At 38.3% G+C, this 26,662-nt stretch overlaps 2 protein-coding genes across 2 annotated transcripts in view; one reads left to right on the forward strand and one right to left on the reverse strand.

Annotated features, from left to right (window-relative positions):
- Positions 1 to 13,064, forward strand: part of CRMP1 (collapsin response mediator protein 1) — a 70,802-nt gene extending 57,738 nt beyond the window's left edge. Inside the window, 6 exon segments of the mRNA XM_051964270.1 lie at positions 488 to 644; positions 2,473 to 2,614; positions 5,471 to 5,641; positions 7,233 to 7,412; positions 10,141 to 10,306; positions 11,829 to 13,064. Of these exon segments, the coding sequence (XP_051820230.1) occupies positions 488 to 644; positions 2,473 to 2,614; positions 5,471 to 5,641; positions 7,233 to 7,412; positions 10,141 to 10,306; positions 11,829 to 11,920 (908 nt within the window). The 3' untranslated portion in view covers positions 11,921 to 13,064.
- A 7,746-nt stretch (positions 13,065 to 20,810) lies between these two features.
- The window catches only part of EVC (EvC ciliary complex subunit 1), a 105,511-nt gene continuing 99,659 nt past the window's right edge, over positions 20,811 to 26,662 (reverse strand). Inside the window, exon 21 of the mRNA XM_051963850.1 lies at positions 20,811 to 22,547. Within this exon, the coding sequence (XP_051819810.1) occupies positions 22,466 to 22,547 (82 nt within the window). The 3' untranslated portion in view covers positions 20,811 to 22,465. The remainder of the gene's footprint in view (positions 22,548 to 26,662) is intronic.

Below are 26,662 nucleotides of genomic sequence, written 5' to 3' on the forward strand. Positions count from 1 at the left end.
AGTTGTACATGATAGATTTGTAATTTCATATGCAATCATCTTTATATATTGTTATGAAGGTACTTATTTTATTCTATAAATTGGAAATAAAGTTTAAAATAAAAGATTTGCTGAGGATCTTGAAGTTAATAAATACAAGGCTGGATATGAGCTCTTTCTAATTCTGGACCTAATGCTTTATTCACTGAGTCATCAGAACCCAGGTCTTGTGACTCCAAGTCCAGAGTGCTTTCCACTGCCGTTCCGTCTATACTTCCATGCTGAATTAGATATTGACAGTCTCTGGGACTCCCAATGATAATGACTGGCTGACCACTCACTTTGCCCTGCAACTCTTGGTTTGTTATTTACACATATACTCTACAGTAATAGATCACAGGAGACGGCTAGGAGGCTATACAAAGTTAAAACACACACACACACACACACACAACCACACATATATTTCTTGATTTATTTTAACCCATCCCATTCTTTCTCACCCAAGGTCCTTTAGTTTTTGGAGAACCAATTGCTGCAAGTCTAGGGACAGATGGGACCCACTATTGGAGCAAAAACTGGGCCAAGGCAGCAGCTTTTGTGACATCGCCGCCGCTGAGCCCAGATCCCACAACTCCGGATTACCTGAACTCTCTCTTAGCTTGGTAAGCACACTGAGTAACAAATGCTGTGCAAAACTGGACTGGGGGTTTGATGGGGGGAGGTTACAATAAAAAACACTTTTAGGTCACCCTCACTTCCCTTTTTTCTATCCATCTCTTTCATTCCTTCTTTTCTTTCCCTTTCCTTTTCTTCTTCCTTTCTTTCCTTTCTTTCTCCTTCTCTTCATTCCGCTCTTCTCCTCCTTTTGGGTCCCTCCCCATGAATATTTTTAATGATCTTCTACTCCTAAAATAGGATCACTTGGCAATGAAAAGTGCACATATGTCTCTGAATAGCACAGGTTCTGGATCTTTGGTTTCCTTAATATAGGGAATTGTTGCAGAAAGCTGGGAGGGTCTAGAAGAGGGGCACATATCGTAGCCCGCTTGGGGATCAGGGTTCATTATGGAGTAGGGAAGTCCTGGGAGCCAAGCTCCTAAAGGAGTGAGGAATGTTGGCGGCGTCTCACCCTCTAGTCACCTGCCATCTTAATGCTTTCTCCAACCTCACTGTGCATACAATATTACCAGAAATGGGAAGTCTCTAGTGGGATTCTGCATCCAAGTGACTCGTGTTCAGGAGGAAGGATGTCCGTCTGGACGCTAAGTCCCTGTTTTTGCTTCATGGCCAAGGAAGGGGTCAGGAGAGTGATTACTGACAGATTGTTAAGCTTTCACAGAGCTCTAGCGGCTACTAAGCAGTAAATTGGTTATTGATTGTGTGCAGTGCCCCCTCGTGGTCTCTCTGTGGAAGGACACTTGGACACAGAATCCATCCCTTGTGAAAGTAGCCGTTAGGGACGAGAGGAGCTCATTGAGAGAATCCATGTACAATCCTCAAAGCATCCTCAAAGCTTAGTTTACCCAATGATTGGAAGCCCCTTTACCATCAGAACTCAAGCTTTAGGGAGTAGAATAGAGAGTGAGGGAATCTGGCTTCAGAATCTAGCTTTGACATCTCTCTGACCGTGGGCTCGTCCCCTGCCCTCCTTTTTCTTTAAACACCGTCTCTCTCTCTCTCTAAGTCCCAGGAGCTAGGGCACTGAGCGAATCGAACTTCTCTCCTTCTGCCATGCTCAGAAACATATAGATACAGGCAGGAAATCAGAGCAGCAAGCCAAGCTAATCTGGAAATGCGGTCGGATCAGTTTGCATCAACAAGAAGCTGAAAATCGTGTGCACGTGGTTAAAAGACCTATGCAACATTTATACGTTATAAACCTTCACTGGCCTAGATGGAAACCCATTCTCCTTGTTCTTTAGCGTGGACGAACCATGTGCCCTACTTCACAAACATGAATAATTCCTAAGTAAGACAAATCTCAGTAACATTCAGTGACCACTTCAGGATGTTATGCTGGCTGAAGGTGTATTAGCAACTTCAAAAACTATATTGAATACATTCATATAAACAATATATTTATTGAATTTGCATGTGTTTGAGAAATATCTTTACATATATGCATATACATATATATATGTGTGTGTGTGTTTGTACATATATATACAAATTAGCATGTGTGTATTTGTTCAATTTGGTGGTCACTATTCCCAATCCTCCAACATTTCAGTTATTATAGCATCACAGATTTAAATATGGAAGTGAGTTTTTCAGATAAGGACCCGAAGCCCAGCTTGGTGGGTTTGCCTGGCAAGGATCGCAAAGCCATGACGTTTCTAAAGAGAGAGGCGAAAAGAGATCTTCCTGCCTCCTGATCCAGCTGCTCTATCTAGTCTCCTCCAAGAATGACAGCTCCCTAAAAAGCAAAGACCCTGCAAAGTACTTACATATGACCTGGATCGTAAAATTGTGCCTTTTTCTCATTCTCAGTGGGGATCTTCAGGTGACAGGAAGTGGCCATTGTCCATACAGCACTGCCCAGAAGGCTGTTGGCAAGGACAACTTCACCCTCATTCCTGAAGGAGTGAATGGGATTGAGGAGAGAATGACCGTTGTCTGGGACAAGGCTGTTGTGAGTAATTCCCAGGTTTCTTATTTATGAGCATATCATAGTTCACTTCATTTGGCCAAGATTAAGGTGTTCTGTGGGGTTTATTTGGGGCCACATCTCTTCAAGAGTTTCCAGTAACATGGTTTCACCAGGAATGGATAACTTGAAATCCTTATTCAAGCTGTAATATCCTAGAAGTAATAAAGCTGGAGTCTAATCCTTTCAAGGCCCAAGGCCATTAACTGACTCTTTAAAAACATCTTGTTAGATGAAACAATCTTATGGGGGTAATCACTTAGGTCTAAATAAATGGGATGACTCTAAGACTGTTAATATTTCTGGAGTCCCACTGTCAGACTGGCTATCATTGGCTTTCTGATGCATAATTCACAAGAGGGATCGAACAGTGTTAGTTGTGAGGATTCACTGGGTTTTGGTGGTGTTGTTACACTGGGTTTTGGTGGTGTTGTTACACTGGGTTTTGGTAGTGTTGTTACACTGGGTTTTGGTGGGGTTGTTACGCTGGGTTTTGGTGGGATTGTTACACTGAGTTTTGATGGGGTTACACTGGGTTGAGCACTTCTTGTGATCCAATAACAGTACAGCAGGAGCTTGGGCACACTATCCCAAGTTTTGTATTGTTGTAGTGGGGTTTGGTCATAATATATGAGTAGCATTCTAATAAACTTGACTTATGCAACCAGACCAAGCAATGGTTTGGTCAAAGGTAGTGGTTAGCATTATTTGGCCAGTGTGTCATAATGTAAAAGATGTGATATGGGTTGCCATTTTGAGGGGTTGGGTTTGGACCTCTAGATACCTAATACAATTGAGATGAGGACTGGCCTTGTGGTTTCATTAGTACAGGGAACTCCCAGGGGAGAAAAGTCATTTACCAATGCACGGCCACCTTCCTTTGTTGCTTAAATACAGTTTTGGGAAATCATCTGACTTGTCCAGGGTAACAGCCAGTAAGGAATCTGAACCCAGGTTTCCCAGACTCCAATTCTCTTCATTTACACTCAGTTTCTTCTCATCTAATATATTATATACTCATGTAATAATAACATTCATGTGTTTTTATAATTTTTCATAATTTCATTGTATCCTCAAAGTAGCTCTGTAGAGGATATAAAAGAGCCTTATTCCCATTAAACAGATTTCATCTTTGAGAGGTCAAACTAAAGCTTCTCTATGAATGTGCTTTCTAATCTGGCCCATGAAATAGCAGATACTTTTATTTCCTTTCCTATTCCTCAGCTGATGTTGTTTCCAGAGCAGGGAGAGTCAGTCTGGATAGAAAATCCGGAGGTCCTAGGGTCAGTTCTAAATTCTATTGTGTACCAGCTGGTTTTTCCCTTGGCAAGTCACTTAATGGAGCAGCTCAGGGGTTTTCTAAGACTACAGGCAATGCAGTAGGGAAGAAAGTGTTCACTGGGTGCTTCCTGTTTTATGGATAAAATCCATAAAATCCAAAGTTTAGTTAAAAGAAAATTAAAGTTGCTATGATCCTGATCTATGATTTCCTCATAAGAAACTCCTGGATATTGAATCTCCTTCTACTAATATAAATCAACAACTAGCCTGTAGCTTAGAGACTGAAGCCACATTGCTCTGAGATGTTTGGAAGGAACTGCCAGTGGTCAAGGCTCGTGAGGCACACCGTGACATTTGACACATCCCTGAAGCCGTTGTAGAATGAGCCAATCCCATCTCCCCACATGCTCTTAGGGTAATGAGGCCAGAGCAGCAGTATATTATAAATGCAGTGGAAGCTTCTTTGTGTCACAGATCCAGACCTATCTCTTACTGCCCTAGGACATGAAGGGTAGTACCAAGTGCTTTCAGAAGGCATCTTCTGAAAGCAGGTACCAGGTCTTGAAGACAACATAAAGTCAAACTCTCTGCAACTTTCCTCCTTGCTGTTTGTATCTGAGGGAAAATTGTAGTCAAACCTATCCCATGTATTCTTGCCCTTCCTGTGACTCTGACATTCATCTGAGCCTTATTCTTTTTCTGAAAAGAGTTCAAATCACCAAAAGAGAAAAAAAAAAAAAACAAAGTATTTTACCAGGAAATATTATTGACATTGGTAACAGTCTTCCTCCTCAGTAAATTCCATGACACCATGAATTATGTGTATTATGGTGACTTACCTTAAATGGCTGATTTAGCTTTCATTTTTTACAGGTGCCTTTTAACCGAGTTATGCTGTTGTTCTCTTTTATAGCAACAATGCTAGCACATAGCTTTTAAATAATTAATTAAATCCTTGGAGAAACAAGATGGCACCTCAAATGAAAGCGATTTGTGCTACATGAGGGAGAGTGTTTTGAGCTTATGTATTTATAGATCTTACCTCATTTCATTCCCCGAATAAGCCTAGGTGGTGGGAAGTACAGGTATTATTAACTATATCTTACAACCCATCAACCACCATTTAATAAGTTCCTAAAGTATACCAGATATTATGTTAAGTGCTGGGGATACAAAAAGAAGCAAAAGGCAGTTCTTGCCTTTAAGGCATTCACAGTTTCATATAGACACTGAAGCTCAGAAAGCAGCTTTGCTAACTTTGAATCACATGGCTTCTAATTATCTGAGATAGCAGTGTATGGATTATTACCATCATTTTATGCAGGAGAAAACTGAAGGGCAAAGAAGGCCAAAGCCTTGCTTTAGGACACACGGCTCAAAAGTAGCAGAGCTGAGAATCAAATCCACAATCTTTGATTTCAGACCCAGAGTACAAAATCCTCTGGTTACCGATTCAGTCCAAATCCTTGTTTTGATTGGAGAGTCATTGGGCTGTACATCGCCCAGGGTCAACAATCTCCATTTTTGGCAAAAATGTCACTAAAGGCAAATTCTCTTTAGGCCACAGGCAAAATGGATGAGAACCAGTTTGTGGCTGTCACCAGCACCAATGCAGCTAAAATATTTAACCTGTATCCACGGAAGGGCAGAATTGCTGTGGGCTCCGATGCCGACGTGGTTATCTGGGATCCTGACAAAGTGAAAACTATCACTGCTAAGAGTCACAAGTCGGTAAGTTTTCTCCTTCATTGCTCTTTCTGCTTCAGAACAACTGGGAATATTTACAATGAAAATAAAAATCTCCCGCTGAAAATAATTTGTCGAACATTAAGGTCAGATGGCCAGCAAGTCAAGAAATAGCAAAATTTCTCCCCGTGTTTATAACAATCGCTTACACTTCATTAGCAGTTTAAGATTTACAAAGAGTCTTCCTTTGGATAAATCTGTGGTAACAGTAGAGCAAGGGTTAAAGTCCCTAGCTTATAAATGAAGATATTGATGTCCATAGAAATTAAGATCCAATGTTATGTAGTTATTAGGTGTCAAAAGCAAGATTAGAACCTCTTCTTTTGTACTTGAAACCCAATGCTTTGTGGACACGCTGCTTCTCCATCATGGACATGATTTTAAACTGCTTTAATTTTCATACTGACTATTCTTGGACTGGTAGGACCAATGCATTTCTACATATATCAATTCAATTGTATCTTTATTTTGAGGGTTCAGGCAAATGTGGGCCTCAGTTATAGAAAACTAGGAAGGAATTGGAAGCTGGCTGTCAAATTGGAGTGTTGTGATACTTTTGCCTCCAACCCTGACCTTACTGACCTTTCAGAGGAGGGGGAATCGAGCTCTGTGTTTTCTTAGGTCAATAAGCAAAAGAGTAATCTCCATTTTTCTCTCATTGTGTTGTTAGTATTGATCCTTACAACCAAAGGAAACATTCCTTTTGTTGGTGGTCAGGACTTCATGTTCAGAAAATGAATGATTTCATTAGCCTGACCCCCCAACTAATGGAGCCCACAGTCTTCCCATGTCTTAATATTATGAGCTTTTGTGGCCAATATTTATAGATGGGAACATAAAACAATTTGGCTGATGATCAAGCCAAATCATTAACAGAAGAATGTTTATAAGAAGAACAACCCTAAAATAAATACTTGGGCACCACTTGGTCAACTCATTTTCCTTTGGGTTTCCTCCCTTATTTGCATCATTTTGAATCAATGATGTTTTCTGTTCACATACAAAATGAAACATTGCCGATGCAAATATTTGAAATATGCTTAAAATAGAGAAGTAGCAAACCATCCTCTGATAACTACTTTTCTGTAGTATGGAGGTGACTTTAGGTTTGGGGAATTGTGCTTTGGAAGCTTCTACAAAACTGAAAAACTTCTAGTGATGAACCAAGGTTATCCTTTTAAGGACTTGTCTGGATATGTACAGGGAGGCACACCAGGTCACCTGACAAGCAGGTGACATTTTTGCTCACAGCAGCCCATAAAGACTTGTTTCCTGAGGCACAGATGGGTTCTATTTCTGTGAAGCAAGTCCTCCTATAGTGAAGGGATCATGAATGTTCTGGAGTCTAGAGGCATTTCATTCAGTATCATTCAAGGATCTGGAAAAGGAGGATTTTTGAATGAGAGTTTTAAAAATGAAGAGGTGCATTTATAAAAAGGAAATTTTTACAAGTAAGGGGCAGACAATGGATAATGTTAGTACCAATGTTGAAAATCAATAAGCCCAAGCCAAGTGTTTTTTAGATCAACTCTGGGAGGCTATTAAAAGTCTAATATTATTTTTTTTTAATATTTAGGCTGTTGAATACAACATCTTTGAAGGAATGGAATGCCATGGATCTCCACTGGTGGTCATTAGCCAAGGGAAGATTGTGTTTGAAGATGGAAATCTACATGTAAATAAGGGTATGGGCCGCTTCATACCTCGCAAGCCTTTCCCTGAATACCTCTACCAGCGTGTCAAAATAAGGAATAAGGTCAGTATACAAGGAGTCTTTGGGTTAAAAGTTGGGGGGTCTTCAATGTAAATTGAGTGAATCCTAGAATTGGAGTGAAGGTCAGTGGATTAGAAATAGCTATTTCACAAGACATTTGGGTTGATGAGAAGGCATTGGGCTCGATTCCTTCCTGTTTTATTAAATTCTTTCTTCTAAAAAGAGATGGAAATTCATTTGGATACTAAATCACCTACCAAGGCTGTGATAATTTGAAGATTAAAAAAAGATATGATTTCTTATCTCAAAGAACCTAAAATTTGCTAGCATATATGACATAAATGAATAAGGGTAGTAGGTAAAAAATGATAGGAATAAAAGAGAGCTCCAAAGAAAATGCTGAAGAAGGAGATCACAGAATCATAGATTTAAAACTACAAGGGACCTCATATGCCATGAGGTCCAGTTAGTAAATTGTACAGATGAAAAAGCTGTAGAGGAAGTTATTGGGTCCTAGCTGTGGCACTGGAAGGGATTTTAGAAGTCATCATGTAGAGAAGACTGCGGCCTGTGGGAAGCAGAGGAGAAAACCAAGGTTGCATAAGTAGTGAACATCAGAAGTAAAACATGAGTCCATTTGTTTTCAGATTTTGTGATTTTCCAATACCATTCAAGCTGTACCATATCAGCCAAGGGGTATATTAGTGGTGGGTGGGGCAGAGGGATAGGGGTAATGGGGAGAAATGAAAGGATATGGAAAGAAAGAAGAGAAGGTTTTCAGCTGGTATATTCAAAGTGGGGTGATTTGCACTTTATTTAAAGGGCTTGGGTATCTAAAGAAAAAATTTTTTTCCCATTAGTATCTTTAGTATATGTACATTATATATATATATATATATATATATATATATATATATATATATATATATATATATATATATACATATTTATGTATATATGCATGTATGTATATATATAAACACACACAGACACACACACACATATATATAATTTACGTGGGAGAGTTTCTATTCTTATTTAAACCCCTCTTTGAATTCTGTAAACTCTAAATTAAATTCATATCCTAAAATAAGAGAATCCCAGAGATGGATAGGAACTCTGAATATAAAACTTAGCAGACATGTTATCTACAACAGCCATGAGCTGAGCAGCTATTCAATTTCCATTTGAAGACTGATGGAACCACTGTCTCCTGGCAGCCACTTCCTTTTTGGATGGTTGTAAATATTAAGGTGTTTTTTTTTTTTTTTCTACATTGAACCAACAATAGCTTTACCTACTCACTCTGTGTTTAACAGAGTGGTGTTTAGTACTTGTTTATTGATTAATTCCTTCTACTTTATGGTGTCAGTTGAAACAACTCTAATCCCTTTTCTCCATATAATTCCCTCAAAGATTTGTAGACCACAATGATTTCTCTCCCTCCCATTCTCACCCAAAGCAGTTTTCTGGCTTGTACACCCTCAGTTCCTTCACTGGATCCTCCCTTGACATAGCTTCCTGGATTCATTATTTTGGCTCTTTCTTTGTGACCATTTTTGCTCCATCTTTCCCTGAGCTTGGTCAACTGGTTCCCAGCATTTTTTGCAATAAGGTATTTGCTTATTTATTCATTCAAAACACTTATTGGGCATCTGCAATGCCAACATTTCTGTCCTGGGTGCTGGAAACAAGTACGAGAAATAATGAGGGTTTCTGTCCCCAAGAGTATATGCATCCGATGTCAAATGATATTATTGTTATAATATCATATATGTTGTGCATAATATAACAATATAGAAGTAAATTTGAAACATTGTCAAGTGTGATAGAAACAAAGGGAGAATGCACACAAAGTATTACAGGAATCACTTTCAAATGGGGAGAATCAGAGAAGGTTTCCTGTAGAAAAATGAAACCTAAGCTGGGCCTTGAAAGTAGGAAACAATTTCAGCTTGCGGAGATGAGGAGGGAATGGTCTCTTGGCATCAGGAATGAGCTATGTGAACGAGCACGGCAATGGAGGACAGGCAACACTGGCTATTCCATTCGGATTGGAGCAAAAAGCTGTTGATGTGGAGGAACATGAAATAAGCCTGGAAAGCGACAATGCAAGCTAAACTATGTAGGGCATTGAATGGCGGTAGAATATAAACTAAGGAGTTTGTGTCTTAGACTCATTATATCATATATAATTTCATATATCATGTATTATGTTTTCTTATATATTATATTTATTATATTCACATGTACATATCTATATCTCTATGTTTTCATCTATCTTTGGATATTAAAAAAACTTCAAGGGATCGTAGACATTCAATAACATCATTTTACCGATGAACAAACTGTAGCCCAAGGAGTAGCCATGATTTGAGTGAGCTCATACAAGTTGTAGTCAGTAGGAAAGATGGTATTTGAGCCCAGGTTCTCTGGAACTTAAGACTCTGGAGCAGGGAAGTAAAATTGGCAGAGCAGTAACAGGATGATTGCATTGCCAGTTGTGTAAAGGGGAGGGAACAAGAGCTCATAGACAGAAAGGCCAGTTAGGAGGATCTTAATATAATCTAGGTGAAAAGTGATGAGGATTCAAGGCTTCCTTGTGTTATCAGTGGCAGTAGAGAGAAAGGGGGAGGTGGGAGAGATATTTAGAATCGACAGATCCCACAATTTCTTGAATGTGGAGGGTGAGGGAAAGGAAAGGTAAAAGTCCAGGTATGAGAAGGAGATTCACTGGGACACTAAATCACATCTCTGTTACGTGGTCTAGGTCGGTGCATTGCAAGGAGTTTCAAGAGGAATGTATGATGGGCCAGTCTATGATGTTCCAGCTACACCAAAATATGCAACTCCCGCTCCCTCCGCCAAATCCTCTCCTTCCAAACACCAGCCTCCTCCAATCAGAAACCTCCATCAGTCCAATTTCAGTTTATCAGGTAAGGAATGAGACAATAGCCCCACCTTAGGGACTTCCAACAGAGTCGGCCAACCGTGTCCTAAGAGCAACATTCATTCTGATTTAGAACAAGGTCATGGAGGAGGGAGGGACATTTATCTACAAGTGGAAAAGAATGGAAAGGGATTCAGACCATGTCCCCAACATATGTAGAATAGATAAAGAGATTGATGGACAGGTTTTTTTTTTTTTTATTGTAGCTTTTTATTGACAGAACTCATGCCTGGGTAATTTTTGCAACATTGTCCCTTGCACTCACTTCTGTTCCAACTTTTCCCTTCCTCCCTCCACCCCCTCCCCTAGATGGCAGGCAGTCTCATACATGTTAAACATGTTAAAGTATATCCTAGATGCACTATATGTGTGCAGATCCGGACAGTTCTCTTGTTGCACGAGAAAAATTGGATTCAGAAGGTAAAAATAATCTGGGAAGAAAAATAAAAATGCAAGTAGTCCATATCCATTTCCCAGTATTCCTTCTCTGGGTATAGCTGATTCTGTCTATCATTGATCAATTGGAACTGAATTGGATCTTCTCTTTGTTGAAGATAGCCACTTCTGATGGATAGATTTTTAAGAAATAATTTTTGAGAGGCAACTGGGGTTGAGTGACTTGCCTAGAGTCACTCAGTAAGTGTGTGAATCCAGATTTGAATTCAGGTCTGACTGTCCCCACCAAAGATATCACACAGGTTTTCTGAGGAGCTATAAGATGCTGATGATTGCCAAGCCCACCTTTCTTTTTGCAATGATGAGAGTGTGTCCTCCGCTGACATTTTCCTGAATAGACAGGCCCCAGGATTTGCTCCTCTCCTGGAAGCCAGCTTTCTGCTGAGATTACACGTTAACTCGGACTGGTCTCCAGAAGAAAGCCCCACTGTATGTTACTCAAGGCCTCCATGAGTCAGTTGGACCTGCCAATGATTTGCACGCCATCGAGAGACAGGAGATCGAGGAACATCTCCCAGCCTTGACCAAGCTTGTGTTATTTTCCTGTTGAAAGGTCCAAGTTTGGCGTGTTTTATTTAAAAAGCCTGCTAGCCTGTGAAATGCCTAATGTACTAGGAACCCGGATCAGTCCTCCCATTTAAAATACAGATTTTAGGAAGTTCACTGGAATGTCTGGAAGATATAGGGAAGCAAAACTAGAAGGAAATAATTTGAGTGGATTTCAGAATGAGTTAGAAAGAGTTCTTTGTGCCAGCAACAGGGATTAAGATCTAGTTTTCTATACCCAGCCTCTCCCCAACCACTTCCCTTACAATGTGCTGTCACATGGGGAGTACATGCACGAATAATATTACAAGTAAGGCAACTGAGGCTCTAGATATGAAAGGACCATCCCCTCATCATGAAACAAGGACGCACCAGCAATCAGATTGGAGCTGCTAACATTGACTCCTGATTTCTTTCCACCATAACCAGGCTTAGGCCAAACAGACTTCCTTTCTGTCTCCATCCTTGGGGTTCAGAAGCTGACTGGCTCCATCTTTCTCTTCCAGGGGCCCAGATAGATGACAACAACCCTCGCCGCACAGGCCATCGCATCGTGGCACCTCCTGGGGGCCGCTCCAACATCACCAGCCTCGGTTGAGCCCTGACGATGAACGGGTGACCTAGAGTGAAGGATTGCAGGAACCGCATCCTTTTCCTTTTCTGTCAGTGTTATTGCAATCCAGTTTTGTTGGTACTAATGGGAAAAAAGAATGGTGTTTCTGGGATTGGTTCCCTCCTCCCCTTTTCTTTTCGGTATAGGAAGAAGTGATACTAGTGTGGTGTATTTGCTTGGAACTACTTGCCTCCTCAACATTGTGTCTCCATCCCATAGTCACTCAAAGCATGGCACACCTGCTGCTCTGTCAGCGGGTCCAGGTTTTAGCTTTGTCCTTGAATCTGAATGACGATGGTTCCTCCACACCCTGTAGTTGTACTAGGATAGTGAATGCATGTTTCTGAATTATTTATGCCAGTCTGTGAGTGAGTCCCCTAAAACACATTGCCAATGATTAACCTAGATACAACACCATGACTAAACGCCCTCACTTGACACATTGGAAACTCTTCAAAGGAAGAATCCCCTCCCTCCCAACATACACACACACAAGCACACGCACACACACACACACACACACACACACACACACACACACACAACTGCTCAAGTTTAAGCCAGAAAGCAGTTCTTACTGATACAATACAGTCAGGTTGTTCCAAGAGTATCTCCTATTGACACGGACCAACAAGGTTGCTCCAAGAACTGATGTTGTTCAACAAGGCAATTCAGGGGCAGCTCCTGTCGATACTGTTCATCCGTGGTACTGTTAACATTGCCAGTAAGATAATTCCCCTTTTCACCGTTAGGAAGAGGTATCCATGTCTTGTAGCAGAAAACCTGGTCTCTGTCACAACTGTACCTCCTCATACTGTCCATTCTAGTCTGTTTTCATCGTGTCAGCTTTTGAGTTCAGGCGGAGCCAAGGGTTGTACAAGGAATGGCTGCTCCCCAACATACCATTCAGGGCTCTGTCCCCTGAGGCAGTGGCACTCTGGGTTCGCATGGGTTTTTGGGTACCTACGAGAAGGCTGAAGTGGCAGTCTGATTTTTAAAGTTTTGTACAAAGTTTTCTTTTGAAATCACACACATTTTTACTTACTGATGCTGTCCCAGAATGACTTGTTGTGGCTCTTATTTCTGAATTCAAAGCTTGTGAAATAAACAAAATTAACTGATCTGTGAACCGGACTGTGGGATTTTTCTTCTTCTCTTTAAGTGGATGCTTCATGATCATACTCTCCCAACCTTGAACCTCTCAGCAGTCACTTAGGATAATGCTGTGGCCCTGGTGTGCATTTGCTTTTTAATGGAAGAAGCAGACACAAATACTGAAACTGGAGCTGTCCAACATCAAACTTCCATCATTAAGCTATTGAAGGATGTCTAGAATAGGTAAGTGGTATACTGGATAGAGCATCAGGCTTGGAATCATCAAATCATGTATTCAAATCCAGCCTTAGATACTTCCTAGCTCAGTGATCCTGGGCAAGTTACTTCATTCTATTTTCCTTAGTTTCCTCATTTGCAAAATGAGATAGAGAAGGAAATGTCCAGTCACTTCAGCGTGTCTGCCTAGAAACCCCGAGTGGGGTCAAGAGAGTGGGACACATCTGGAAATGACTGAAGAACAGCAGTGAGAGCAAAGAATGCGTAGAATAAATGGGCAAGGGAATAAGCATGTCTAGAATGCTGCTCTGTGTCCACCCCTGTGCAGAGCACTTGATTTTTACAAATATCTGTAGAGAAGTTAGTTTCACCATGGAATTCCCAAGTTTTCCCCTTATTATAATGAAGACAAAACATGTCTCTAAAAGCACCATAATGATGACAATAATATTTATAACCTATTTAATGTTCAGAGTTCTTTTTTAGGAATCGGGCAAACTGTCTAATGAACACAGACAAATATAACAATATTTTATTTTTCTACTTAATATTGTATTAGAAGGACCAACACAGGTGCTAGAGTTCTGCTAACTGCAGACGCTTACAGCTTCTTAAAAGAAAAGCATCCATATTATCTTGCTTCATGAGAATTTTCTGATGCCTCATGGAAGTTCACATTTATGTAATAATTATGAAGTGCTTTTCACACAGTGACCCACTGATATAGGGAATATAGGGGTTCTTATTTCTAATGTATATGTAAGAAAACCAGGACAGCTAGGTGGTGCAGTGGATAGAGTATCTGCTTTAGTATCAGTTGAACCTGAGTTAAAATCTAGTCTCAGACATTTATAAGCTAGGTGACTCTGGGTAAATCATTTAAGCCGATTGCCTCCCCAGAACAAACAATCCCCCTAAAAATAAATCTCAAAACAAATACATATGAGAAAACCAGAGAGCTGATTTGTGAAAGATCACACAGTTGCCAAGTGACAGAGATGTCATTCAAACTCTTTATTCCAGATTCAAAGCTCTTTCCCCGGTACCGCTATCCCTCTCCTTAAATAGGCTGTGAGTGTTTATAAAATGTCCTAAGCATTCCGATCTTCCTACTAAGCAGGGGCAGGAAAAGACTTATGTGGGAAAGTAGATCACTGAAAGCACTCAATTTTGGTTCTCAGCTACTCAGCTATGTTCTGGATAGAATTACAGAGTAATATGAAGATGGAGCCGGAGGTCACCATAGAACATACACTATTTGAGTTGGCAGGGACTTTAGAATATAAAACATGTAATGTCAGAGCTAGATGAGAACAGACATCACAAGTAAGCATTTAGATATACAAAGAACACATAAAACACATAAACATAACATGCATATATATGTATATATCCATAAACTTCTATTATTTATCATGGTTTTTTTTAATCTACATTAAATTTCAGAAAATAGTAACAGTATCATCAGGTTTGTTACCTTCTGATTTTTTTGTTCCGTATTTTTAATGTTTTATTAACAGTTCCCATTTTGTCACATTCCCATACATAAACTCCCAGCTCTTCCAAAGAGAACTTCTCCTTTACATTAATCAACACATCCTCTACATCTGAAATTGCCCCAGGCTATCCATTCCATCACCTTTCTGCCAAGAAATGGTGAGTGCAGTTAGGAGAAACATTTCCTAGAAATAAGAAGGCTGGCAACAAAGGCCTGAACAATTGATAGTTTTCCAGTAGCCTAATGACTTATCCAATATCTTACATCTGATAATAAAATGAAGGGAGCATACAGCCAAAAAATGCAGATATTTACTTACCTAAAACAAAAATCACTACATGTATTCTCTTGACTGTAGTCTTCTCACTCTCCCACTATATCCACTCTATTATTCAGCCCCAGACCCCATCTTCCTCCTTTCTAGTACTGCTTGATAACTATTCTACTCCTAAGAACATAAGCACTTTGAAGAAAGGGATTGCTTTATTTTATTTTATTATTATTATTTTTTTTATAATTATGCCTACTATATAGCACAGTGCCTGGCACATAATGAATGCTGAATAAATGGTCTATTTATTTCTGTCTACCTACCTACTTGTCTATCAATATGTATATGTCACAAATTTATATAAAAGTAGAACTTGACAGAAAGAGAACTTTTTAGAAATGAAATGATAAAAGACAACTACAAAAACAAATCTTATATAAACTTTTACAAAAATAGAATTCAAATAATGAGATAAAGATGACATCATATTGAGTTTTAGAATCAATATGTTGAAAGGGGAGGAAGGTAGTCAGAACTGTGCTTTAGGAAAACCATTTTGACTGCTGTGCACAGAAGGACTTAGAGCAGGAAAAGACTTGAGAGTGCAATGACGGGGGGCAGGCAATAGGATAAGAAGGGGTGAGGGCCTAAATGATGGTGGGACCAAGCAAGAAGAGAAAGGAGCTAAGAGATTCTATGTAGCTATTGATGATGTGATTTGGCAACTAAATGGATTTGTGAGGACGGAGAAGAAGAATCAAAGTGACATGGAAGTTGTAGACTTTGGTGACGTCCTTGGGAAAATGGTGAGTCTGTAAGTAGAGAAAAAGATAATGGAATACAGAAGAAAAGTCAACTGAACCTATTCAACCCTCTAGATTCACACTTTCCCACTCAGACATGAGTGGTTTTCTCATTCATCAGTCAAATCCTCGGGGTCCGGGACTGCCCTGAAGAGGCAACCAAATCATCTGGGAGTACATAACTATGCAGGAAGAAGGAGTTTCCCACTGACTCTTGAGACCTGCTGCTGTGAGCACCCTAAGAGCTGAAGAGTGTACTTAATAGCCCTAGTAGATTGTACCAATATCTATATCAGGAGCAGAAAAGTTGGGATCTTACAAAGTGGATGGTGTAAAATACAAGAGTGGTCTTCATCCCATCCTTGGTAATAGCCAATCATATGGCTTGTCTCCTTAAAAAGAAAGGGAAAAAAAAAATAGATCTTTACCTCTCCTGCCTTATCCACTTTCTGATCAGGTGATCACATCCTCTTAAGTCAGTCCAATATGGAGAACAATGACAGAGCCTAAAAGCCCAGAAGAAGACTAGAGCTCCACAGGCTCCTTGAGATGTCACTTCTGTCCAGATAAACATACCTTTCTGACCACGCTTACCACTGTGACAATCATAGGATCAGGGAAGTCGCACCCAGACAAACCATTGTTATTTATTTGCTGAATAGCCTTTCCAAGTCATTATTGAGTAATCTTCTTCTAGAAGCCATATGGTCAACCGGGTTCATTCCAGTCTCCAGAATGGACAACAGGCCTATGTCGGCTGGGCTCAAAACAGGACACATTTTATTGTCAGGTTCTGAAGCAATGGCTGATCATTACTTTGCCTGTAATTCTGAAGTCTTTCAAAGTTGTAGCCATTGACGTTATTCTGATCATCATGTAAAATACCTTAGTAGTTCTACTTATTTCTTTCTGAACCCATTTATGCAAATCTTACCAAGTTTTTGAAGTCTCTGTATTCAACACTTTTTGCTACATAATAATATTCTATTACAGCCTTAAAACATATTTTATTCATTTAAGAATTTCTATTCCAATCTCTGTATTTTAAAGAGTAGAAAATTGAAGTCCAGAGAAAGTATTGACTTATCCAGTCACATAACAAGGACTCAAATTCTGGTGTCCCTTATGTCAAATCCAATACTTTATCCACTAGGCCATGCAACTTCTCTGTCATGTCCAAATCATGATCATTTCTCATCTTCAATGTTGATAATTAAAGAAAAGGTAACGCAGTCCCTGACCTCAAAGAGCTTATAGTTTAATAATGGAGAAATCAGGAAGACCTGAGTTCAAATCCAGTTTTAGACACTTATAGACACTATGGCTGACTTAGTCACTTAATTTCTGTTTGCCTCATTTTCCTCAAACATAAAATTGAGACAATAATGGCACCTATCTCTCAGGGTTATTGTGATAATATGTGTAAAGCATGAAACACAGTATCTAGAATATAGCTTTCTGTTATTATATCTTCTATTACCATAGAATATGTAATGTATATCCATATATAATTTTATTATAATATTCATATTGCTTATTATATATCATATATAACTATATAAGACATATATAACATAGCTATTTTGTTATTATTGTTTTTGTCACTGAGCCTCAGTTTTGTCATCTGTAAAATAGAGATAATATTAGCACCTACCTTCCAGGTGAAAATAGAATTTCATGAGGATATGATTAGATGATATATGCAAAGAATTTTGAAAACTTTAAAGCATTATCTAAACACTAGATGATGATGACAAAAGAATTTTGCTGTGTTCCTATTTTGCAGGTAAAAAGGAGAGAGTAATTTATGTTGGAGAGTAGCAGGTGATAAGCTTGGATAATTGGGGCAGGTGAGGGAGGGAAGGGAATGAATGTCATGTTTTCTTTCTGTTTGGTCTTTGCCTTGTATCATGAAGGTAGAGATTATATTTTTGCCTTTCTCCACTTCTTAATACAATTCCTGGCACATAATGGGTACTTAACAAAAATATCTTTGTGGGCTGACTTTTGAGACCAAAACTAAATGGAGTAAGTCTTCTTACTTTGCAGCAAATGATATGACATGCCATATCTTTGGTCTTCTTTGATTATATTTCATACCAACGAAATCAGTAGAGTTTGAGGGCATCTTTTCCAGAAGATACAACTTTAAGGATTTTATTTTTAAGAGTAGTGGTCAACTGCATGTTGTATCTAGTAGTTTGATTTGTATCAGTTGACTTACAAAATAGGCTTTTTTAAAAATATTTTTTTTCGTGTGTAAGCTCTGTATCTTACTAGAGAAGTCTCCATTTTAATTTTCTTTTAGATATTTTAGTATTTTAAATAGGAGGCAATGTAAATTTTATTTTAAAAAGCCATGATAGCTAAAATTTTTAAGTCATTGTAAGTATGGTTAAATCTTGACCACATCAAAAACAGTTAAAAATAGAATTGTTACCCAGAGTAATACTTTCAGGATGATTGTTTTTGTTTTGAGGGCAATTTAAAACACTGAAGTTAAACATATGGAAGATGGATCAGCCTATTAAAATTTTAAGAAGCTAGAAATTTGTTTTTTAAACATTAGATTTTAGCTCTTGAGTTTGCCATGGATCAATTTTAAAAACTGTATAAATGACTAAAATAGTGATAGTCATCTCTGTTAATTTCTTTATGAAATAAAATTTATTTTTATGAATAATATGCACTTAATATTTTAGAAATGTCCAAAAATAGAACAGACTACATTAGGAGATTCACCATTACTGGATATTTTCAGCTATTTTAGACTATTTTAGACTAGTAAGTCAACAAGCAACTTATTAAATGGTATGTGCTAAAAAAATACCAAGAAGACAAAAACAATCCCAGAATTTCTCATCATTAAAACCCCAGGGTAAGAGAACAGACATTTTAATGGAAGAGATGACATTTAAATAATCCAATATAAACAAGACATAAACAGAGGAAAGAGAAAGCAATATGAAAAGAGAAGGTATTAGCAGCTGAGAAGGTCAGGAGAGGCCTAAGGGAGCAAATATAATATGAAATAATTCTTGAAGGAGGTCCCGGAATCCAAGAAGTATAATGTGACAGGATGGACCAATCCAAGGGAGCAACACTCATGGATATAAAGCCTGCTGCTGGTCATGCAACAGGGATGATCATCCCTGCCTCCTGAGTAGTTAAAATACTGAAAATTGCTAAGAAACAAAATGTTAAATTATTAAAGCTTTTTGACAGCATCAGATAATCTAAAAGACACGTCTTTATCAATGATCATTACACCATTACACTAAAAAAAGGTATTACTATTCTTCTGTTGTATCTTACAGACCTCTTGGTCTTTCAATCTGATTTTCAAAATATTCTTAAATGTTATTTTCCCATATTAGAATGTGATCTCCATGACAGCAGAGATAGTTTTATTTTTTTTTTCCATTTGTATCTCTTTTGCTTAATCAACATCACCACCACCATTATATCACCTCCTCCTCCTCCTTTTCTTCTTCCTCCTCCTCCTCCTCCTCCTTCTTCCTCTATTTTCCTTCCTTCCTTCATTCAGAGAAGACCACATAAAAGGTGAGTCTTGATCTATTAGCTAGTCAATAAAGTAGGTGGCTAATTATTAAATTGGCTGAGGTTCAACTGAAGGGAAGGCACACTTAGAGCATTCATCATCTTCAACTTAATCAAATATCCAAGATGCTCTAATTCTTCATAGTATTAACTGTTCACATTCTTCTCAAATTTCATATTGCTCTACAGGACAACATTGGGTTTAATTCTAGTCCCAAGGAGGAGGTCAACTGAATATTATCCCCATTTTACCAGTAAGACTAAAGCGCACAGAGAGAAAGAGACTTAGTTAAGTCAAAATAGCTCATTTTAGCTCTAAATATTGCCATTCTAACTCCTACTGTCACTGATGAATCAGGTTACCAAAACTATGTACTCCAAGTCTCTTCTCTCTGGGGTCTAGTGGTAAATCTGAGAAAGAAAGTATTGAGGAGTATTGAGCTCCCACCATCTTATCAGCTGAAAATCAACTTAAGCAGCAAGACTTAAATCACTTTTAGAAAAAAAGTATTTACTATGGTGGCCCAGTTTTAAAAAAAATAGTTAAAATGTTCTCCTCCCCTCCAAAAAAAGTCAATGTCACACTCTTCCCCAAATCCACACCAATTCCAGGTGAAAGTAGGCTCAAGTTTAAAGGGTAGCAAAGGGCTACCTCACAGTTATAGACTTCTAGCAGTATTTTTCTCCCACTTGTGGAGTGCTCAAGAAACTCCCCTTAAGCATTGTGAGTGCAAATCCAGGGGATCTTGGTTCCTAATTTAGATGCCATTGTCATCTGACTTTGGGATGTGGTTAAAACACTTAAGAGAAAATGGTTGTTCCAAGAGCCTTTGGACCCTTTGAAGGTCAGAAAGCACTCTTCCAACTGATGTTAGAGTCAGAGCAAACCCTTCTTCCCTTCCAATTGATTTCTAACTTGGAACAACATATTTGATATCATTCCTGGAAGATCCCCTTCTTAATTCACTTGCTAATTTAGATCGTCAATTTATATTATATATTCTTCTATGCTTTGGTCAAGTTTCACAGGTTTGTCTGAATAATTTCCTAGAAAGAGAACTGGATTTTAAGTTAGAGGAGAGGATTCGATTGCAAGTTCTGAATCTGCTCTTTACTGTACAAGTCAATCAAGTTCTTGGGCTACTTACTTCCAGGACTTAAATTCCTTTTCATGGTTGCTTTTTCAGTCATTTCACTCAAATCCAACTCTCTGTGATCCCATTTGAGATTTTCTTGGAGGGGATAATGGAGTGGTTTGTCATTTCCTTCTCCAGCTCATTTTACAGATGAGAAGACTGAGGCAAACAAGGTGAAGCCTTGTGCCCCAAGTCACACAGCTGGTATCTGAGACCAGATTTGAACTCATGAACATGAACCATACTGAACCCAGGTCTGACTCTAACACACCACTTAGCTGTCCAATATATTTTTTATTAAAGCTTTTTAATTTTCAAAACATATGCATGGATAATTTTTCAAGATTAACCTTTGCAAAACCTTTGTTCCAACTTTCCTCATCTTTCCCCTACTCCCTCCTCTAGATGGTAGGTAGTCCAATATATGCTATACATGGTAAAAATATGTTAAATGCAATATATGTACACATGTTTATACAATTCTCTTGCTGCACACACACACATAAAAAAATCAGATAAAAAAGAAAAAAAAACGAGAAAGAAAACAAAATGCAAGCAAACAACAAAAAGGTGAAAATGCTCTGTTGTGATCCTCACTGAGTCCCCACAGTCCTCTCTCTGGGCATAGAGGGCTCTCTTCATCACAAGACCAGAGGAACCAGCCTGAATCATCTCATTCCAACACACTCTTAAGCTCATTGAATGATCCAGAGTACATTAAATGTCAGGCGAATGACAAAGTGCTATCTGAATTCCAAACTTTACTTTTTGGTCTGTATCAATGATTTTTACTGCTATTGGGGAATTCCCATGCTGGAAACTTTGCTTTTGGATAAGGAGCAGCAACCTCTCCTATGACTGACAATCTTAGGGAAATAGGGAAACTGAAAGGTCATGTGGCTTACCCATGCTCACCAGCTGGTGTGTGTCAGAGATGGGTCTAGAATATAAGTCTTCCTGATTCCAAAGAGGACCTTCTATCTACTAAGTCCTACTTTCAATTGATTATTAGATATAAAAATATGGGGAAAATCTAGGTCTCATGCATGTTTGATATCTAATAACTGATTTGAAAAGCTGAGTGTGGAAAGAAAAGTTCTTTCTGAAGGAATCTAAGATTGCAAGCTCGTTAAGGACAGGGCTTGACTTTTGCCTCTTTTTGAGTCCCCAGAATTTAACAGAGCACCTGACACTTGGTAGGAGCTGGATGAAAGCTTATTTGTTGATAGAGACATTGATAGGAGAAAATTTCAACCTTCACAAAACTCGGAATGAATTATTTTTTGACCATTGGAGGGCACTATTAGCTAGGCTTATGAAATCACTTTTCTAAAGAAATAAGAACAAAAGGGAAGCCTGTTTTATCAATCTGACCACAGTTCTGTCATTCATGAACATGTTTGAAGTCATATTAATTTTTCAAATTAATTTTCTTTTTAAAATCGTTAGCATTTTCATAGAACAAGACTTTTTTTTTTTTTTTTAATTTGGAAGGGAGAGTACAACCCGGAACATCCAATCTCAGAGTGGGGAAGAGGTTTACATAGAACATCAGACCTGGGAAGGCCCATGAAGACCAGTAGGAGGACCAGGGAGTACGAGTGATTGGCCCAAAGTAAAAAAAATGGATTTGCGAAGGCCATGATCATTTCACACAAGTCAAAAGAAACATTATTTTCTTCTGGACTTTTTTTTTTTTAATGCTTTTTGGTCCTAGATAACAATAGCAGTTTCCCTTTACATCATTCTTTAAAGTTTTACAAATCCTTTGTCATGAACATCATCAGACTGGACTTCACCAAAAATGGCACAAGGGGCATTTCTCAAGTATCTTCCACAGTCAGCACTGGGACTTCTAGGTCCGAGATCATGTGGCCATTTGGGTCTTCTGCTGTCCAGCTTCTGACATCTTGATGTTTCTGCAAGGAACTACAAGTTACTCCTTTTTTTCCTGAACTTCTTTGGTTTCTCAAATTCGCCAACTTCACTTTCACCGTAATTCTGCAGTTTACTATTTGTAAAATAGAAGAAATGAAATAATGAGAACTTGGGTAAAGAATGTCTCCATTTTTTTTCTCAACATGTAAAGACAAAATCTATTCTATATGAATGGAAAGCAACTGATTCTATAAACACACACAGGCTGGTGCAATGGAAAAGATATCAGCTATAGAGTGAGTAGGACCCAGTTGAAATTCTGGTCTTTCCACTTCACTTGCCTAACCCTGGCTAAGCTCCTCAACATCACTGAACCTTAGTGGCCTCATATATTAATGAAGGATCCAAACTAGGGGCCTTCCAGCTTGAAATCCATGACTCATTAAACTGATGGCTGGCTGCTCTTTCTTTAGAAGAGTCAAGCCATGTGAAGTATCAAAAGTAGAAAAAAGTAGCTTTAATCATTTTAGTAGTAAATTAATAAAAGGGGTGAACAGCATTCTTGAAAGCCAAAGATCCCTCATGGAACCCACTCAACATTTATGTGCCCTTGGAAGAGTGGATATTCCTGAGGATGGTTATCAACTATGATTGGTTAACAATTAAGAAGAATAATGAGTATTATAAAGAGAAATGGGTTTATTCTAATGAGGGTCTAGGAGAAATGATTCACATCACTCAGTCTTGAATAAAGAGATTTTATTTATAGCCATATTACTCATAAAGACAAGTTGGACAAAAGGCATAATCTATTTCCCCCCAGATCTGGCTGAGTAAAACACAGTGGGCCAGAATCCATCAATTCACCTAAACTAAAATTTCTTTACCTTTTGAACAGAGCTGACTTTTCTTGTTGGGTCAGTTTTGCCCAAGATTTCATTTCATTATGAGCCTTGTGCTTTAAAGGTTGTCTGAATAACTTATAGGGCCTTATTTTTAAATGAGGAAAGAAAGGGGGAAATACTTAGTCCTTATCCAAAAATTGACTATTAATATAGGAGAGAAATAACCATTTCACTGAGCCACATGGTATCAAGCGTATGCTGGTGGTCATATCTTCCTTGAGTTTCAAAGTGCCATGATAGTTTTTACAGAACAGATCCATGAATTAGATCCTGGGAAGCTCAGGTGCATTTCATGGAGGAAAAAACTGAAGTTCAGGGAAATGAAATTGCCCAAAACTACACAGCTAGTCAGGGATCTTGCTTCCTATTCTGCCATTCTTTCCATCCCACAGCTTCCTTGGGATACCCAAGGAAGGTACCTTGGGGTACAAGTTTTAAAAGCCAGGAGAAGCAGGAGAAAGAGAGCCGACTCCTTCTGGGGAGACAACATGGAACAGTGGAGAAAGCCAAGATGAAGACTCCCATGACCTGGCTTCCAGTCCCCAGTTCTGCCCTTATCTATAATGTTCTTGGTGGTTTTCCTGGAGGTCTTTGGAGCAGCCTTCTTTTTAGCAGATTAATCACCACAAAAATAGCCAGGTATTAAAGTTCAAATCTTTATTGTCTCCTTCTCCTGGTGCTCAGCTAGCTTTCTCATGGCCTTCAGAGGGGACTTGGTTTCAGTGAAGAAAATGCAAGAGGAGAGCCCTGCTACCAAAAACCTGACCGAAGATGCAATGAATCTTTCTCTGGTCCCCCCCGGCTTATATGCTCCACACTGAGTATAAACCAATCATTATATCACTAGGAAACCATTATTTGTTGTAAGATTAAATCAATCATACTGAATTTAGAGAACTATTAAGCACTATGCTAAACTAAATAACCATTGTCTTTCTCAATTCCACTAACTTAACATCTTGTAAGAATCCTTGTTTCAGAGTTCTGGCCCATGACACTTATCAAGATAAAATTCACCTCTTGGAATCTTAGTTTTCTATCCACAAATGAGAGTATAAAATCAGCTGTTCTCCAATCTCCCTGTCTGTGCTATTCATCATCACCCACCTTATTCTTTCCAATAGAGCTCTGTACACTTCTCATGCATGATGTATCAGAGCAGCAGAGGGCAGACTTGGAACACACATGGCTGATTAAATCCTTAGACCTGTTAGTTCCCACCTAAAGGCGGAATAAAGGCCTAATATATTTGACTCTACCAAACTGAGCAAAATATTCCACAATACTTATCACACACACAGTCATGTATCTCAGACCAGTCTACAAACCAATTCATGATATGGGTACAGTTGGCCAACTGCATTGAGCACTGGGAAGACCCCAAGTGCTGAGAATTGGTAGACCTGGAACTGGATATGATCTTGGACAAGTCATTCAACATTTTAGAGCCTCAGTTGCCTCATTTATTAAATGGGGGTAAAAATACTTTTTTACTTTTTTAAACTACCAGAGCTATTGAAATGTAAAAGTTTTTTGTAATTATTATAAAGTTAATAAAAGTTATAGATTGGAATCTAAAGATCATCTGGAGTTTATCTGTTAACCAACTTCACTACCACTTCTTTCTAGGAGATACACACTAGGATTTTCCCCAAAGTCACATCCACACAAATGAGTTAGGAAGTTCATTTGTGGATGTGCAAAGAGAGGAGAATTGGGGTCACTTCACACAGTCTTCAAGTATGTAAAGGGCTTTCATGTGGAAGAAGGTTTAGATTTGTTCTGGCCAAGGTCAGCAGGCAGAAATGGGAGCGATGGGTGAAGCTTGTGGAGATTTTAGTTCATGAAAAAGAAAAATTGTCCAATAGTTAAGGGTTGCCATTGTGAAATATGCAGTCTTGTTAGCTAATGCTTGTCCTTTTACTTGATATGTTCAAGCAACAACTGGTTAGTCATTTACCAGAGACAGTGGATTGGGTATTCCTGTACTGGTTGGGGATTTGGATTCAATGACCTTTAAGGTTTTGATGTTTTCCCCAATTTTAAGTTTTTATGATTTATTTAGACTCAGAGAGCTAGAAAAGACCTTGAAGCTGTCATCTGGTCTAGCTCCTTATCACAGGCTGGTTTTAATTTAATGATCAAAAACAGATGGTTGAATAATTCCATTTTAAAAGCTCTTGAGAGATGGTGATTTCACAACCTCCCTTCTATAATGGCTAAACAAGACTTTCTGTCACCTAACTTAATTCTGGAAAACAGCTGGTCATGATACCTTTTAATAGATCATAAATGTAAAGCAAATATCATCACCTTATTTCCCTTGTCAACCAACCAACCTTATGCACGCTAACATGTTATTGGATTTCTTTTTATATACATTTTATCCTCTGGTACATTCTTTGTAGCTCTTATATTTACTTTACAATCCAAGTATTTGACAAAGATCTGATCAAAGCTGAGCGTAACCGAATTATCTCTTTCTTATCAAACTCATGCTAATACTACTCAGTATTGTTATTCCATTTTTCATTCAATTTTATTTTTATTTCAGTTCCAAATTATTTACCCACTTCACCCCTTTCTCGTGCATTTGGAAGGCAATAATTACAATACTTATTAACCACATGAAATTATGAAAAACATATTTCCACATTAGTCATATTCCAAAAGAAAAAAATAGAAAAAGAAAAAAAATCATGTTTTGATCTAAGCTCTAAATTCATCAGTTCTCTCTCTCTCTCTGGAAATGAATAAGCATGTTTCATCATGAACTCTTTGGGGTTGGAATGGATCATTCTATTGATTATGTGCTAAATCTTTTCCAATTGGTCATATTTATAATATTGTTGTGCAAATTGCTCTCTGGGTTCTACTCACTTCACTTTGCATCAGTTCATACAAATCTTTGCAGGTTTTTCTAAAATGATTCTTTCATCATTTATTATAACACAATAGTTTTTTTAATTAACATTTCTATATTATAACTTGGTATCTATTCTCCATTATATGGGAATGTCCTAATTTTCTAATTCTTTGCTTTCACAAAGGAGCCTTTCCCCATTAATTTCTTTGGTATTGTTGATCATTTGTGTCTCCAAATTTCTTAAATTATTATTTTTAGCTCAATAACATAACTTATTTTCAGTTTGATTGGCAGGGCATTGAACAAGTAAATCAAGTAGAATGCCATTTTTTAATTATATTGCCTCAGCATACCTATGATCAATTAATATTCCTCTGATTATTTAAATCCATTTTTGTATAAAGAGTGTTTTATGATTATGTGTGTTTATATTTATAGATCCTGTGTGTGTCTTGGCCCAGAGATTCACAAGTATTT

This window comes from Antechinus flavipes, chromosome 6 (assembly GCF_016432865.1).
Source record: "Antechinus flavipes isolate AdamAnt ecotype Samford, QLD, Australia chromosome 6, AdamAnt_v2, whole genome shotgun sequence".
Classification (NCBI taxonomy): Eukaryota; Metazoa; Chordata; class Mammalia; order Dasyuromorphia; family Dasyuridae; genus Antechinus; species Antechinus flavipes.